At 38.2% G+C, this 16,732-nt stretch overlaps 1 protein-coding gene across 1 annotated transcript in view; it reads left to right on the top strand.

Moving 5' to 3' along the window:
- The window catches only part of CLCA2 (chloride channel accessory 2), a 41,330-nt gene that overhangs the window by 3,634 nt on the left and 20,964 nt on the right, over window positions 1-16,732 (top strand). Inside the window, exons 3-9 of the mRNA XM_005888433.2 lie at window positions 1,532-1,682; window positions 4,625-4,733; window positions 5,959-6,118; window positions 9,001-9,228; window positions 12,755-12,985; window positions 14,061-14,238; window positions 15,053-15,159. Of these exons, the coding sequence (XP_005888495.2) occupies window positions 1,532-1,682; window positions 4,625-4,733; window positions 5,959-6,118; window positions 9,001-9,228; window positions 12,755-12,985; window positions 14,061-14,238; window positions 15,053-15,159 (1,164 nt within the window). The remainder of the gene's footprint in view (window positions 1-1,531; window positions 1,683-4,624; window positions 4,734-5,958; window positions 6,119-9,000; window positions 9,229-12,754; window positions 12,986-14,060; window positions 14,239-15,052; window positions 15,160-16,732) is intronic.

Here is a 16,732-nt window from a genome sequence, read left to right as displayed (position 1 = left end):
GGTATGACAGAGGACACAAGGAAAAGCAGTATAGTTCCTGTCCTTGTGAATCTACAGTCTAGTGTAGGTAGGCAGCAGAGGGTGGGGATAGGGTTAGGAAAAGTAGGTAAAAACTTAATATGGCCTATAAGTAGAATATAACCCCAAACAGCTGAGTATTCCATTCAATGCTGAGCACTCTTTCCTTATTGCTTCAGGACAACTTTCCAGACATAGAAATGAGGTTTTATCCTCTTGAAGACTCTTCTAGGACAAGACTGTAGCTCTTTCACAGGTGTTGCCTTGAAAAGTCCTTGGCCTGAATTCTTACATTTCTAAAAATAAATGTTAATTATTATAAAAATAATTCATGCTTACTGCAAAAAACAATGTAGAAATATGGAAAATGAAAACATTACCTTTCATTATTTCTCAGTGGTGTGTACATAGACACACACACACACCAGTACACATGTAGTACTTTTATAGTGATCAGTACATATATATATAGACATATATATATATATATTCACACATTTATGAAAGTGAAAGCCACTCAATCGTGTCTGACTGTCTGCCACCCCATGGACTATACAGTCCATGGAATTCTCCTGTCCAGAATACTAGTGGGTAGCCGTTCCCTTCTCCAGGGGATCTTCCCGACCCAGGTCTCCCACATTGCAGGTGGATTTTTTACCAGCTGAGCCACGAAGGAAGCCCATACACTTATAGGATTATATTAAATTTATTGTTCCAAAATCAGCTTTAAAGAAATTAACCAGATAGATACTCAACTTCTAAGAACAAGTCTCCAGACAACTTCTAAGAGCAATTCTTGAGACAATGTATTATCTTTCTTCCTAAAAACAATATTGTATATAAAACTGTGTTCTCTAGATGGTTATTGGAATAGATATTTATTTTTGTTTCCAACTTAAAATAATGTGTTTTATAAATAGTAATTGAAATGGTCAGGGTACAATATGAAATATAACTTCAACAGAAAAATTGTTTTGTTGATCTGATTGGTTATGGGAATAAAAGGAAAAGGGATCAACCTACAGAAAGTTGTTCACAAAAGGCTATACCATTTCACAGTACAGCTCTAAATGATGTGTAAATGCTCTTAAAATTTCTTTGAATATTTAAATTACATTTTACAGTGTACCTAATGTCAGAATTTTACCGTTTTGACTTCTGAGAAAATTTTAATCTGGAAAATGGGTACGTCAAATGACAGTAATGAAGTTCCATGGAAATCTGTTAAGTTTTTAAAATGTACACATTTTTGAAAGTGACAGATATTGGTGTTGACATTTAATTGTGAATTCATTCTAAACTCCATCTAAAGGCATATGTTTTTATTTTTTAAAAATTTGTTTTTTGGCAAATTGGGATTAAAAAATGAATATTTTTATAAAAAATAATAAATTGGGATATTAAAACACACAGGAAAAATTCAATATCTTTTTAAATGTACAAATGTAGATATTAGTATCACCAATATCACAGCCAAGATACATGGTATTACAAGGCATTTCTTTTAATTTAGGCAAATGTCATAGTAACTGACTGGTATGGGGCACATGGTGATGATCCGTACACCTTGCAATACAGAGGATGTGGAAAAGAGGGAAAATATATTCATTTTACATCTAAATTTCTACTAAATGATGGCTTAACAGCTGGCTATGGATCACGAGGTAAGTGTGATCAATCAAGAAATAGACAATGGACAGCACTATTTATAATATTGTGCTCAGTACTGAAAGGGATTCAGAGAACCTGAAACCTGTTGGGGAATTACCATTTGGATGAGAAGATAGGCCACATGCCCATAAAAAAGATAAGAATCAAAGTGAGCCAGAAAGGGTTAAGCACCAGATTAGTGGCCCAGACAGGGAGCTCTTTAAGAATTCAGCAAAGAGAGAAAGTATTTTGAGCATTTGAGCTAGAGATCCTCTCACAAGAGGATCTTCAAGGTTGAATATCATTTTGATGAGTGGAAAGAAGAGGGAGAAGAGTGGGAAGAGTATGAATAAAACTGTGGCAGCAGAAGAACCCAGGGCATATTTGAGAGAAGAAAGCAATAGACCCCACTGATGGTGCAGAGAGATTACGGGCAGTGAATAGTGGGAGAAAATGCTGAAATCCACATGGGATAGGTAATGGAGAGCCTCAAATGCCCAGATTAAGGAATCACCACTGCAGGCTTGCAAGCATAGGAATGAAACCATCCAAGCAGGATTTTCAGAAGCTGAATGTGGCTGTGTGGATAATCTGGCTTCCTCAGATAAGTGAGGAAGAAACTGGATTTGCGAGAGAATAACTAGAAGGCCAAGCATGAGGCCATGAGGCTTGAGTAAGATTGCAAGCAGGGAAATGGGAAGGACAAGAAAGATAGTAATGAAAACAAGAAAATTTTCTCTGTGCCAAGTGCTGGGTTATTTGCTTTTTAAGTGTTGTTTTATTTAATCCTAAAAACTCTAAGCAAGGATAGTCCAGAGAGTGGAAAAATATGAAATAGAGATCAGAACTGCTTCAGAGTGAAAGGCAATGGGTGTGTGTGTGGGCAGCAGCATTAAGGAATACATTAGGTTTTTGTCAGAAGTAAAAGTCAGCAGTTTAAAGGGGAAATCCACAAGTCTGAGTTTAGGTGACTGAGTGTGAGGAACAGTGGACTGTGCTTGGAAAGGCCTAGACTATGGCTGGAGAAGGATGACTAGAGTGTGACAGAGAAGTCAGTGTCACAGGTTTGGAGACCAGCATTTAGTGGATGAGATCTGAGAAAGAAACTTTGGTGAGAAAAAAATCAGCAAGTTGAGGGCTAACTTTTCAATTCTTAATTTTTTGCGTGTGATTAATGTACAGTCGGAGAAGGCAATGGCAACCAATTCCAGTACTCCTGCCTGGAAAATCCCGTGGATGGAGGGGCCTAGTAGGCTACAGTCCATGGGGTCGCGAAGAGTAGGACATGACTAAGCAACTTCACTTTCACTTTTCACTTTCACGCATTGGAGAAGGAAATGGCAACCCACTCCAGTGTTCTTGCCTGGAGATTCCCAGGGACGGTGGAGCCTGGTGGGCTGCGGTCTATGGGGTCGCACAGAGTCTGGCACGACTGACGCGACTTAGCAGCACCAGCAATGTACAGTAGTGCCATTCAAATGTTGTTTTTACTTTTACCCCCATTTAAATCCAAACAGATTTTATTATCCTCTGTATAACTAGCAGGAAGTAGAGCCACGCACCCCATAAAACACACTTTATAAAACACCTTATAGAAAAGGCCTTTTTTTTCCTGGTAACTATGAGGTGCTGATAATCTCTGTACAAATATATGACTTCACCAGCACTTCTAAATTCCATGAGTAGGCAGAAACTTTTCCTTAACACTTTCAGCTTTAGACTGTTCCCCTCCCTTCATTTGTCCCAAGGTCCCAAAATTGCACAATAGGTCACAGCCTGAGTCAACTCAGCAAACATTTCCTGCCTTCCCAGGTCTTAAAAGTATTCAGTAAAGAAAGTGTACTTTGGGAGGGGAGTTAATCTGGAAAATTCTAAGGAAGTCAGTTTTTTGCTGAACATTGAAAGAAATGCAAGATTTAGAGAGGTAGAGAGGAACTTATAAAGGACGATGCTGATGATGAAGATTTTCATGAGTAAGAGTTGGAGATAAACATGGAGAATCAGGGATATAATGAAAGAGAAAGGACCATCCAACCTGGTGAGGAGGTTCTATGATTCTTTTGGCTCCTTCCTCCCTCCCTGGCCCCAGGGTTTTAATTTTTGCTCCAGACAGAATTATCTATAGGAAAAAAAAAAAAAAAAGCAGCAGGCAAGCCTGCATAAAACAGACTGAAAAACAGGAAAGCTTTATTTGCTTTTTTGGTGTCTTAGTCCATTTTGGTTGCTATAACAAAATATCATAGACTGAGAGGCTTACTTACAGCAGAAATTTCTCATGGTTCTGGAGACTGGAAGTCCAAGATCAAGGCACCAGCAGAACTGGTGTCTATGATGGCCCACTTCCTGGTTCACAGACAGCCATCTTCTCTCTGTGTCTTCTCGTGGCAGAAAGAAGAAGGGAACTCTCTAGGGTCTTTTGATAAGAGCACTCATCCCATTTATTAGGGCTCCAACCTCCAACCTCATGATCTAATAATTACTCCCAAAGGCCTTACCTTTTAACACTTTCACATTTGGGGTCAGGATTTTGACATATGAATTTGGGAGGGACATAAAAATTCAGTCCATTGAATTAAAACATTCAGTCCATTGGTTTTTTTTTTTTTTTCCTTTCCCAGAATCCTGAACTTATAGGCATGTATGAAGCTAAATAGAAATCTGTTAGGCAGCTTCATTAGGGAAATGAGAGGATATGAGATTGCTCACTACTTTCTAACAGGTGTGCAACGGGTAAATCACTGGTTTACACTTACAACACTAAACATATTTTTTTTTGTGGTGGTGGGAATAAAGCAGGAGATGGGAGTGGGGTGGGGAAGAGGAAAGTGGAAGGAAGAATTGCACTTCAACCATTCAGAACGAGTACATATAGTCAGCTGATGCTATATCGTCAATGACTAGCAAGGTCCATTGCTGTAATTTTAGGAACTCAAAACAAAAATCCTCCCTTCCACAGGCAGAGTGTTTGTTCATGAATGGGCCCATTTCCGTTGGGGTGTGTTTGATGAATATAACAATGAGAAACCCTTCTACATAAATGGGCAAAGTCAAATTGAAGTAACAAGGTTAGTGATTTTTCACATGTTTAAAATTCCTTGTTTATTTTTTGATTCTAAAATCGTTTATAATGGCAGCTAAAACTTAACTGACAATTTTGAAATTTTATTGTATTTTTAAAAATTTGTAAATATTTCTGTGGTCAAATATCAAAACAATAGAAAAAGTTATACTCTTATATATCATGCTCCCACCACTCTCTTCACCCTATTCTCTTTCATCCCCTCTAGGTAACCCACCTTATTTGTGTTTTTTTAGGAAAATTGAAATAAATATTAACACATAGTTTTCTTCACTTTTTTCTTTTAATTGCATAGTGTTCCACTGTATGATATACCATAATTTTTCAACCAGTCCCTTATTGTTAAACAAATGAGTTGTTCACAATGTCTGTTATTATTACAGATTGTAATTATATATATATATATATACACACACACATGACCTTCCCTGGTGACTCAGATGGTAAAGAGTCTGCCTGCAATGCAGGAGACCTGGGTTCAATCACTGGGTCAGGAAGATCCTCTGGAGAAGGAAATGGCAACCTATTCCAGTATTCTTGCCTAGAAAATCCCATAGACAGAGGAGAAAGTCAGGTTACTGTCTGTGGGATCACAAAGAGTTGAACACAACTGAGTGACTTAACTTCACAATATTTGTTATTACTACAGGTCACAATGATATATATATTATTTCCATTTTATACAGGCAGATCTGTGTATGTATTGAGCAGCTTCTAACAATTACCAGGTTATTGGGCAATTTCAGTTGTAACTTTGGTAGATACTGATTCTTCTCCTGAAAGTTATAGGTTTTTCATCCCATCGAAAGTATTGAGACTGTTAAATTAAGAAGGAATCCTTTATCATCATTACATGTTCACTCTCTTCTTCCTCTGATGTCCAATGGCAATGAACTCAAAGAAGCCCTGCTTCAGGATATCACCACTCATGCTTTCCTAGGGCCTCCAAAAGTTCATGGGGATTTCCTAGTAGCTTTTGCTTCGACCTTGTTTAGTTGGGAAAGCCCTTGGCAAAACAGAGCTTCTCATCAGAATCAAATGCTTGAAAATAAAGTGAAGTGCATTTATAAATTAATGACCTTTCTTAATAGCTTTAAAAATGTTTTATGTGTATCTAGCAATCTACAATCCTTAAAACAAATTATTTTATGAACCAATGAAAAGGAAACATAAGTTTTTATAAAACAAACCAATTTCTCTTACTACTTTAGGTGTTCATCTGACATCGCAGGTATTTTTGTGTGTGAGAAAGGTCCCTGCCCCCAAGAAAACTGTATTATTAGCAAGATTTTCCAAGAAGGATGCATGTTTATATACAATAGCACCCAAAATGCAACTTCATCGATAATGTTCATGCAAAGTTTATCTTCTGTAAGTATGATCTTAGAATGGCAAACTCCTACAAGACCCCACCTTTTCCCAAGATAGACTGATATGTTTTAAGTATTTAAACAACAAGGTAATTATGATTCACTACATTTTAAATCTTGGGGAACCTTAGAGTTATTCTAGTTTTTACTTTACAGATTAAAAAAAACACCTCAGCATCCCCCTCACCCCACACACACAATCCAAGGTGATCAGTAAAAACAGATTCCTTTATAAAAGTGATTATTCGCTCTCCAGGGAAAATGGAGAATCCTGGAGTCTTCAAAAAATTTCTTGTATAGTGGTTCTCCAGTATCCTTTTATGGGAAAGTATACCAGGGGTTAATGACAGAGATGTAATTTATGATTATATTTCTCACATTTGAGATAGAAAACCATTTTTATTTATATGGAATTCCCTAATTCTCTTTCCCTCATTTTGCGTATTCTAGAACTTGAAAAGTCTATTGTTACCAAGGGAAGTCAACTAACCCTTAGCTTTACAGGTTCAAAAACTCAATCTTGTCAGCATTCCCCACTAACTGACAAGAAACGTGTAGGAATCCAGAACACATTTTTAATATTATTATTTAAAAAGAGTACTCTGTCATGGAGATCTGACATTTGCATCTTCTAGTCAGTTCATTTTCTATTTGAAGGAACTATCATGGAATAGCCAAATTCCACCCAGAGGCCTGCTTTGACTTTGAGAGTGTGAAATCAGAAAGAAGGGAGTTAGGAGATTCAGAGATTTAGTTCCATCAGCCTTCATAACCCGATACATTTTCCCAACTTCATCATCTCTGTGAGTCATTTCCTCTCCAACAGGCTGGGAACACTATGGGCAGTGTTCTGGTGAAGTTTTCTGTCTCTGTGGCTGACCCAATGTTCCTTGGATTGACACATTCATTTTTTCAGATAGGTTTTTTTTTTTTTTCCCCTTCAGTCCACTTTTAGTCAAGGCTAAGAGTCATTCTGTAACTTTAAGGTGACTTTTCATATTTTTTATCCAATTCATTATAGTTTTAATTTACAGTTTCAATATCTGAAGCCAAGCTAATTCCATGTTATTTAATGCACATTGTTTGTGGCTAGTATTCTCTTTGTGATCATTTGAAAGCCCTACTCATTAATATCATCAGAAAAGTTTCACCATCTCCTAACCATAGTCATGAAATTTAAAAAGTTAAAAACGAACAACAACAAACAGGTTCTATCTTGTCTTCCCATCCTACTAAGAAACTTGTGTCTTTATGCAATTGTTAACTTTTTGAAACTTCAGCTCATTTTCTAAGAACTTAGACTCAAGATTAGAGAGTCTATAAGATTTCTAATTTTAAATTCCATATATATGCATTAGTATCCTGTATTGGTGTTTTTCTTTCTGGCTTACTTCACTCTGTACAATAGGCTCCAGTTTCATCCACCTCATTCGAACTGATTCAAATGTATTCTTTTTAATGGCTGAGTAATACTCCATTGTGTATATGTACCACAGCTTTCTTATCCATTCGTCTGCTGATGGACATCTAGGTTGCTTCCACGTCCTGGCTATTATAAACAGGGCTGCGATGAACATTGGGATACACGTGTCTCTTTCAATTCTGGTTTCCTCAGTGTGTATGCCCAGCAGTGGGATTGCTGGATCATAAGGCAGTTCTATTTCCAGTTTTTTAAGGAATCTCCACACTGTTCTCCATAGTAGCTGTACTAGTTTGCATTCTCACCAACAGTGTAAGAGGGTTCCCTTTTCTCCACACCCTCTCCAGCATTTATTGCTTGTAGACTTTTGGGTCGCAGCCATTCTGACTGGTGTGAAATGGTACCTCATAGTAGTTTTGATTTGCATTTCTCTGATAATGAGTGATGTTGATGTATAGAACAGTCTTTTGGACTCTGTGGGAGAGGGCGAGGGTGGGATGATTTGGGAGAATGGCATTGAAACATGTATAATATCATATATGAAACGAGTCGCCAGTCCAGGTTTGATGCACGATACTGGATGCTTGGGGCTGGTGCACTGGGATGACCCAGAGGGATGGTACGGGGAGGGAGGAGGGAGGAGGGTTCAGGATGGGGAACACGTGTATACCTGTGGCGGATTCATGTTGATATATGGCAAAACCAATATAATATTGTAAAGTCAAAAAATAAAATAAAACATAAAAACAAACAAACAAACAAAAAAAGATTTCTAATTTTAGCTCTAAGCTTCCATGGCTCTATTAGCAGGAAGCATCTACTCTTCATAGGAATATAGCCACTGGAAAGTTGATAACACATTACTTTGGAATGCAAATCATGCCTTTAAAAGGAGTACTGCCATAGGTTTAGTATTTTTACATGAATTATGGCCATATCTCCAAATGAGGGGAAGATCAGGAAATAGATTTCAGTTGCTTTTTTCCTTATCTTATTCTTACATAGATCAGTATTTGAACTAGCGTAATATATGTTGACTGATCAATAGATAGAGATACAGTGGTTATTAAATATGATTTCAAGGAATAGCTGACCAAGATAACATCTCCTGTGGTGTTTTCTTTAACACATTATCATGCTAAGGAATGAGAATTGGGTTTTATTTTTTTAAAGACTAAGTTATTTATACATGGTCTACTCTCTCTGTTATCTAAGGGCAAGTAAAATTTATTAGAGATTGACCACAATACCTCAAGGGTGCTAGTGTTTGAAGCAAAGGGCATCAAGGTTTATTTTTGAAATGGCATTCTTGAAGTAAAGATGGACATTGCTGTAGCACTTCTGATTTCTCGTGTTTCAGCTCACCTTTCCTTTTACTTTTAGTTGTCTGAGAATGAGAAGTATGTCTAGTATGAGAGGAGTATTTTTATTTTCTAAGTACTTTTATTTTGTTCTTTTTCTAGGTGGTTGAATTCTGTAATGCAAGTACCCACAACCAAGAAGCTCCAAACATGCAGAACCAAATGTGCAGCCTCAGAAGTGTCTGGGATGTAATCACAGACTCTGACGACTTTGTAAACAGTCTTCCCATGAGTGGGACGGAGCTTCCACCTCCTCCCACTTTCTCTCTTGCACAGGCTGGTGACAGAGTGGTTTGTTTAGTGCTGGATGTGTCCAGCAAGATGGCAGAGGTAACAGCTGAACCAAAATGGTTGTAAACCATTCATCCCTTTTTTCTATCAGTTTTTAATTTCTTTTCTTTTCAGAGGGTAAGGGCAGGGAAATGTGAGGGCAAACGTTTGGAATATTTATGGGCATCATCTCTTCTTGCGCATGAGAGAAGCAGATTCAGAATGTGGCCCAGAAATTGAGATAATGCAGATAAATAAAGTGCACAAGTAATTTCCAGCCCTTATTTTTGCTATTAATTGCAATCTTTTCCAACAAAAACCCTCTACAAAACTCTGACATGTAACTGAAGGCTCCTTTGTGACCACATTCCACTCACTGGTAAACACCCTTCCTGAGGCAATAGACTGAGTTTGCAGTTAAATGTGCATATCCACTACATGTATATTTTCTATGTCATTGTGTACAGAGAACCATGTCTCAGTTATCTCTAATCTAGCAGCCTTCCAGAAACCCACTCTCTAAAGCTCCATAATTCCTAGGCAGTATTAGACATTTGAAAGTGAAAGTCGCTCAGTCGTGTCCAACTCTTTGCAGCCCCATGGACTACACAGTCCATGGAATTCTCCAGGCCAGAATACTGCAATGGGTAGCCTTTCCCTTCTCCAGGGCACTTTCCAACCCAGGGATCGAACCCAGGGTTCCCACATTGCAGGAGGATTCTTTACCAGCTAAGCCACAAGGGAAGCCCAAGAATACTAGAATGGGTAGCCTATCCCTTCTCCAGTGGATCTTTCTGACGCAGGAATCAAACTGGGGTCTCCTGCATTGCAGGCAGATTCTTTACCAACTGAGCTATCAGGGAAGCCCATGAGAGGTTTTGTCTTTGGAATCAGGCAGATGTGCTTTGAGTCCTGGCTCCTTCACTTACTGTCTGTGTAATCAGGAGCAAATAACCTCTCTGGAAGCTCAGTTTTCTCAACTGGTAAAACAGAAACAACAATACCTATTTCATTGTTGGTACAGAGCCAGTTCATACTGACTCACAGGAGTCAACTGTTAAATTTTTAGGAAATTTGCAAGTTGTAAATGCAGCCATTATTAAAAATTAAACTATGTAGACTTATAATGAAATAAAATATTGAAATAAGCATAATAAATGCTCAAAATTCATTCAGTTCAGTTCAGTCACTCAGTCGTGTCCGACTCTTTGCGACCCCATGAATCGCAGCACGCCAGGCCTCCCTGTCCATCACCAACTCCCAGAGTTCGCTCAGACTCACGTCCTTCGAGTCAGTGATGCTATCCAGCCATCTCATCCTCTGTCGTCCCCTTCTCCTCCTGCCCCTAATCCCTCCCAGCATTAGAGTCTTTTCCAATGAGTCAACTCTTCGTATGAGGTGGCCAAAGTACTGGAGTTTCAGCTTTAGCATCATTCCTTCCAAAGAAATCCCAGGGCTCATCTCCTTCAGAAGGGACTGGTTGGATCTCCTTGCAGTCCAAGGGACTCTCAAGAGTCTTCTCCAACACCACAGTTCAAAAGCATCAATTCTTCAGCGCTCAGCCTTCTTCACAGTCCAACTCTCAAATCCATACATGATCACTGGAAAAACCATAGCCTTGACTAGACGGACCTTTGTTGGCAAAGTAATGTTTCTGCTTTTGAATATGCTATCTAGATTGGTCATAACTTTCCTTCCAAGGAGTAAGCAACTTTTAATTTCATGGCTGCAGTCACCATCTGCAGTGATTTTGGAGCCCAAAAAAAGAAAGTCTGACACTAGTTCCTAATTATTTTTCTACTATTTTTTCTGCTTTGCATTGCCTGCAAATTAAGAATGGGTTTATTAAGTAGACACATTAAAATTATATGAAATTCAAATTTTAGCATCCATAGTAAAATTTTATTAGATGACAGCAACACTTATTTGTTTACATATTATCCATAGCTGCTTTAGTACTAAAATAGCAGAGTTGAGTAGTTGCTGAAGGGAATATATGTCCCACCCAACCTAAAATGTTTACTATCAGATCCTTTATAGAAAATGTCTGCTGATCCCAGATACAGGCTCTTGAGGTTCTTTCTGGTCTATCCTATCTCTATGTCTGCTCCTGCATATCTCTTCCCAACTGTGCACTCAGTGACATCAGGTTGACAACTTAAACCAGTCACAGTGGGAATATTTTACCCCACAGAAACTGCAACAAACCCAGGATTTCCCCCCTCTCTCTTTTGACCAGAAAGCCATTTTTTAGTATTTACCAGAACACTACTAACTACTTCATAGGATTGTTGAGAGGATAATGAGGTAGTTGATATTAAGTTTTTGGTTTATAAGTGGCAACTGTTATTTTATTATAGTATTGAATACTTTAAGAAAGAGTTTATCCTCTTGCATTTTCTGGATCAGTTGTTTTGGAAATCTGGGTTCCATCCCTGGGCTAGGAAGATCCCCTGGAGAAAGGAATGGCTACCCACTCAGATATGGAGGCTGGTAACACAAGAGTAATAAGAGAGAGCTTCGAGTTTCTGGCTTCACTAGTTAGAAGTAGAGGTCATGACTGTGATATTAGCAATAGCTACTATTTACTGAATGCTAACTATGTATCCATTTTGCAGATAAGAAAACTGCAGCTAAAAAGGATAAGTAATTTCTCTATGGTCACACTATTAGTAAAAGTTGAAGGCATATTCAGAGTCTTTGTTTTATCCACTCTACCAGTTTACCTCTCAATATTGAAAGAAACAATATTTAGGAAGGAGAGTAATGAATTCAATGTGTATAGATTCTGAAATGCCTATGGCATGTTAAATTAGTGGTATTTCCTAAGCAGTGTGAAAAGCAGGTCCAGATGTTAAGGGAGACGTGTAGTTTGGAGACAGAGACCAGAATCATAACTGAACAGTTGGTCTCTGAGCTCGGCTTGTTGCTCCTGCAGCCTCTAAGACAAGTGACCCTAATGAATTTATCACTAGTATCACCTGCCCAAACGCAGTCAGTAATATTAGTATTACTTTATACTTAGTATTTCAAGGTGTAACTATTGTCATATACATACCTCAGTTGATCCTCACAGTAATTCTACTTTAATAAGTAAGAAAGAATATTATTCCTCCAATTTACAGATGGGATGCCCAATCTAAGATAAACATGGTAACAGAGGGTAGTGCTAGGACAGATACCTGACTGCTGTTCCTCTCTACTGTAAGGTCTTTGCAATGTTTCCTCTTACTCAGGATGAATTTTCAAAGAAGACATTACAAACCAATTCTCTATTGGTTCTACAGATCTTTGAATTTGGATAGGAGAGAAACAGTGGATATATGTGTTCTTAGGGAATGGTAAAGTATGAACAGCATCCTGGGGGCAGAGTTCCAAATCACACCACCCTCCCCGAAAAGCATTCATTTTTGAGCCTGCAATATCAAACAATATTCTAGCATCATATCAATCTTTACAGCTCAAAAATCATAATCTGACATCTTTAAAAAAATTAGCAGAGATATTTGCTAATTGAATTACTAAGTTATACTTTTGTCTACCAACCAAATGTTATTATCTTTCTTTTTTCCTTTTTGAAACATAGGCTGACAGACTCCTTCAACTGCAACAAGCAGCAGAATTTTACTTGATGCAGATTGTTGAGATTCATACCTTTGTGGGCATTGCCAGTTTTCATAGCAAAGGGGAGATCAGAGCCCAGCTACACCAAATTAACAATGATGATGACCGAAAGTTGCTGGTTTCATATCTGCCTGTCGCCGTGTCAGCTGAAGCAGAAACCAGTGTTTGCTCAGGGCTGAAGAAAGGATTTGAGGTACAGTAGAGCACCCTAAGCCTCGGATCACCATCACTTTCCTTTCTCTCACTTCATATCTGAGGTTGCTTCTGATTTGGGGAAATCTGTTGCAATGTCATCACAGTGTCAAATATAGGAAAATAATAATGGATTACCTTTAAGATCAGGAACCACAACTTTCTCATCACTTAATCCCCTGCACCTAGTAAAAGGCATATAACATTAAATAGTTGCTTCAGAAATGTTTGCTGAAACAATGAGTAAATAAATGAATACAATGGTTAAGGTTGGGACATCAGCATCATTTGAATAATTTCTAACACTGTCCCTATCTATTCTGGGACTGTGGCCATTGTTATCCTTGGATTTTCCAAGCAAAATCAGCATGTCTGGCTTCTGCCTACAGTCATACTAGAACTTAAGCATATGAATATCAATTAAAGTCAGAGGTATGTTTCAAGAATAACGGAGTTCATCTAAATCACCATAAGTTTGGATTTGACACCGAGGATACAACCATTTGTTAAATATCTAGTAGCAAGCAGAACAAAATTGCAATTGTTGCTGCTCACCCATAAGTGTTTCTCCACCTTGGCCTCCCATCAAAATCACCTGGGGATACAAAACTTCTGATATCTCAGTCTCACTCCGAGAGATTCTGTTTTAATTCGTTTTGGGTATGATCAGGCCATTAAAAATTGTAAAGTTCTCATCTTATTTTAATGTATAGCCACTGCTCTTGGTCCTTTTATTGGCCACTTATTGGATCTCAGAAGCAAGGATCTCACACTATAATGTTCTCCCATATCCTCTACGATGGACACTGTTCTAAACTAGGGCATCTTATAGTGATTTGAACAGGAAGAAGCCCTATCCATGAGTAAGCTGACAATGGTGTGTAGGGTGGCAGGGGCTCTGATGGGGTGAGGTAAGGACTGAGCACAGATGGGCATGGAGAGTGCAGGGAGCTGTGGAGGACCTGGAAGAGGAAGAAGCCCCACTTATGGGGAATTTGCAATGAAAGTGAATTCTTCTGCCTAGTAAGGCAATCTGAATTACATCTCCTCCTAAATGACTGATACCCTGTGTTCAGGTGGTTGAAAAACTGAATGGAAAAGCCTTTGGCTCTGTGATGATATTAGTGACTAGTGGAGATGATGAGCATATCAGCAACTGCTTCCTCACTGCTCTCAGCAGTGGCTCAACTATCCACACCATTGCCCTGGGTTCATCTACGGTCAAAAACCTGGAGGAACTGTCCCATCTTACAGGTAAGTAAATCCCTGGGAACATATGCTAGAGAACTTCCTTTCAACTTGGATATTCCAAGAACAGCCATGAAACGCATATAATGTGAACAAAACACAGGGCTTAATTGAAAGAAAAAAATATAAAGAGTTTTCTTACAAAAAAACACAATTCAGTGCTAAATTCTGTCAAAAATTTGCTGACTTTTTGTACTTTTCTTAGAAACTGCCAATTATATACATCTAATGAAAATATTATTACTACTTCTTTGTTAAACCAACCTGAGTATGTATAATCATGGGGCTAAAAGTATGTTTGAATGCACTAACTTCTATGATAAGATCACATGCAGTATTAAACATACATCTTTTTGTTTTAAATGAGGCATAAGATAATTTTATCTTATACTCAATAAAAAAGGAGTATGCTAACTTGAAAATTAGGTTTTATTGAATTATGTTTGAAAATAATGTTTTCAGAATGTAAATGTAAACATATAGTGATATAAATAGATAGCAATTAACCTAGATCATCTATGAATTATATTCATTAAATATTTATTGAATTCAATAAATATTTATTGAGTTTTTATTGCATAGTGGATAGAGCTCTAGACCCTACAATTACAGCCATTAATAGAAGAGACAAAGCCACCTGCCTCGGCCATCCACTCACCATGTGATTGTACAGGATGCCTTGTATAGAAAGCCAAGCACAGCTCCTGTTTTCCCCAAACTCACCCTCTTAAGCAAAGGAAGTTTGTTAGGAAAGGCCTATCAGTTTATCTTTTGTATTACTTTACATTTTAACAGCTAACATCCCACTTGTGTGTTTCAGGGGGTTTAAGGTTCTTTGTTCCAGATGAATCCACTTCCAATAGCATGATTGATGCTTTCAGTAGAATTTCCTCAGGAACCGGAGACATTTTTCAACAACACATTCAGGTCAGAATTTCCTCAGTATTTTATTTACAGATGGGTGAAAGAGGAGCAAGAAAAATAGATGAATTGTGCTGACTGCCTCACTAACATTATTTGAATATGTAACAGTCCTTGTTAAATTAAAAGAAGGCTTTTAATGAGCTTCTTGACATCACTAGAACCAGGCTCCATCTTTATCTGATGTCTATACTCCTCAGACCTACAAGTCATCTTACAGATGGTAAATGAACCTCTCAAGTCAATGGCTTGATGGGAGCAATGAAGTCAGTAAAATATTCTAAGAAAACATTTAACATGAAGATTATGTGTACACAGTAAAAGCAATGATCACAATTCTATCATTAGATGTGGAAAAAGATGAATTTTAAATGACAATATATATTTTAGATTAGGGTACAATTTGCTCTCCTGAATAATCTTTCTACCTTTGATTTTCTCTTTATCAATATGAAATAAAAACAAATATTCAAGAAAGTAAAAGAAAAAAATTAACAAAACATTGTTCATATGACTCAAATTAGTTTCCAGACATGGCCACCTATCCCCCATTCTTTACATGTCATTAGCCCCATTAGACTATGGGCAGAAACTATATCTAATCCCCTTCAACAGTACGGAGTGCAGCACAGAGTATGTTTGGCACAGTAGCAGGCAACCAGGAACACTTGTGAAATTGGTTTGGACAAATAACCCACAATGTCTTTGCTGTTCAGATCAGATCAGTCACTCAGTCATGTCCGACTCTTTGCGACCCCATGAATTGCAGCATGTTAGGCCTTCCTGTCCATCACCAACTCCCAGAGTTCACTCAGACTCACGTCCACTGAGTCAGTGATGCCATCCAACCATCTCATCCTCTGTCGTCCCCTTCTCCTCTTGCCCCCGTTCCCTCCCAGCATCAGAGTCTTTTCCAATGAGTCAACTCTTTGCATGAGGTGGCCAAAGTACTGGAGTTTCAGCTTTAGCATCATTCCTTCCAAAGAAATCCCAGGGCTCATCTCCTTCAGAATGGACTGGTTGCATCTCCTTGCAGTCCAAGGGACTCTCAAGAGTCTTCTCCAACACCACAGTTTAAAAGCATCATTCTTCAGTGCTCAGCCTTCTTCACAATCCAACTCTCACATCCATACATGACCACTGGAAAAACCATAGCCTTGACTAGACGGACCTTTGTTGGCAAAGTAATGTTTCTGCTTTTGAATATGCTATCTAGTTTGGTCATAACTTTCCTTCAAAGGAGTAAGCGTCTTTTAATTTCATGGCTGCAGTCACCATCTGCAGTGATTTTGGAGCCCAGAAAAATAAAGTCTGACACTGTTTCCACTGTTTCCCCATCTATTTCCCATGAAGTGATGGGACCAGATGCCATGATCTTCGTTTTCTGAATGTTGAGCTTTAAGCCAACTATTTCACTCTCCACTTTCACTTTCATCAAGAGGCTTTTTAGTTCCTCTTCACTTTCTGCCATAAGGGTGGTGTCATCTGCATATCTGAGGTTATTGATATTTCTCCTGGCAATCTTGATTCCAGCTTGTGTTTCTTCCAGCGTTTCTCATGATGTACTCTGCATATAAGT

This window comes from Bos mutus, chromosome 3 (assembly GCF_027580195.1).
Source record: "Bos mutus isolate GX-2022 chromosome 3, NWIPB_WYAK_1.1, whole genome shotgun sequence".
In the NCBI taxonomy this organism is placed as follows: Eukaryota; Metazoa; Chordata; class Mammalia; order Artiodactyla; family Bovidae; genus Bos; species Bos mutus.
Note: the sequence above shows the minus strand (reverse complement) of the source record. Positions and strands in the feature narration are given on the sequence as shown.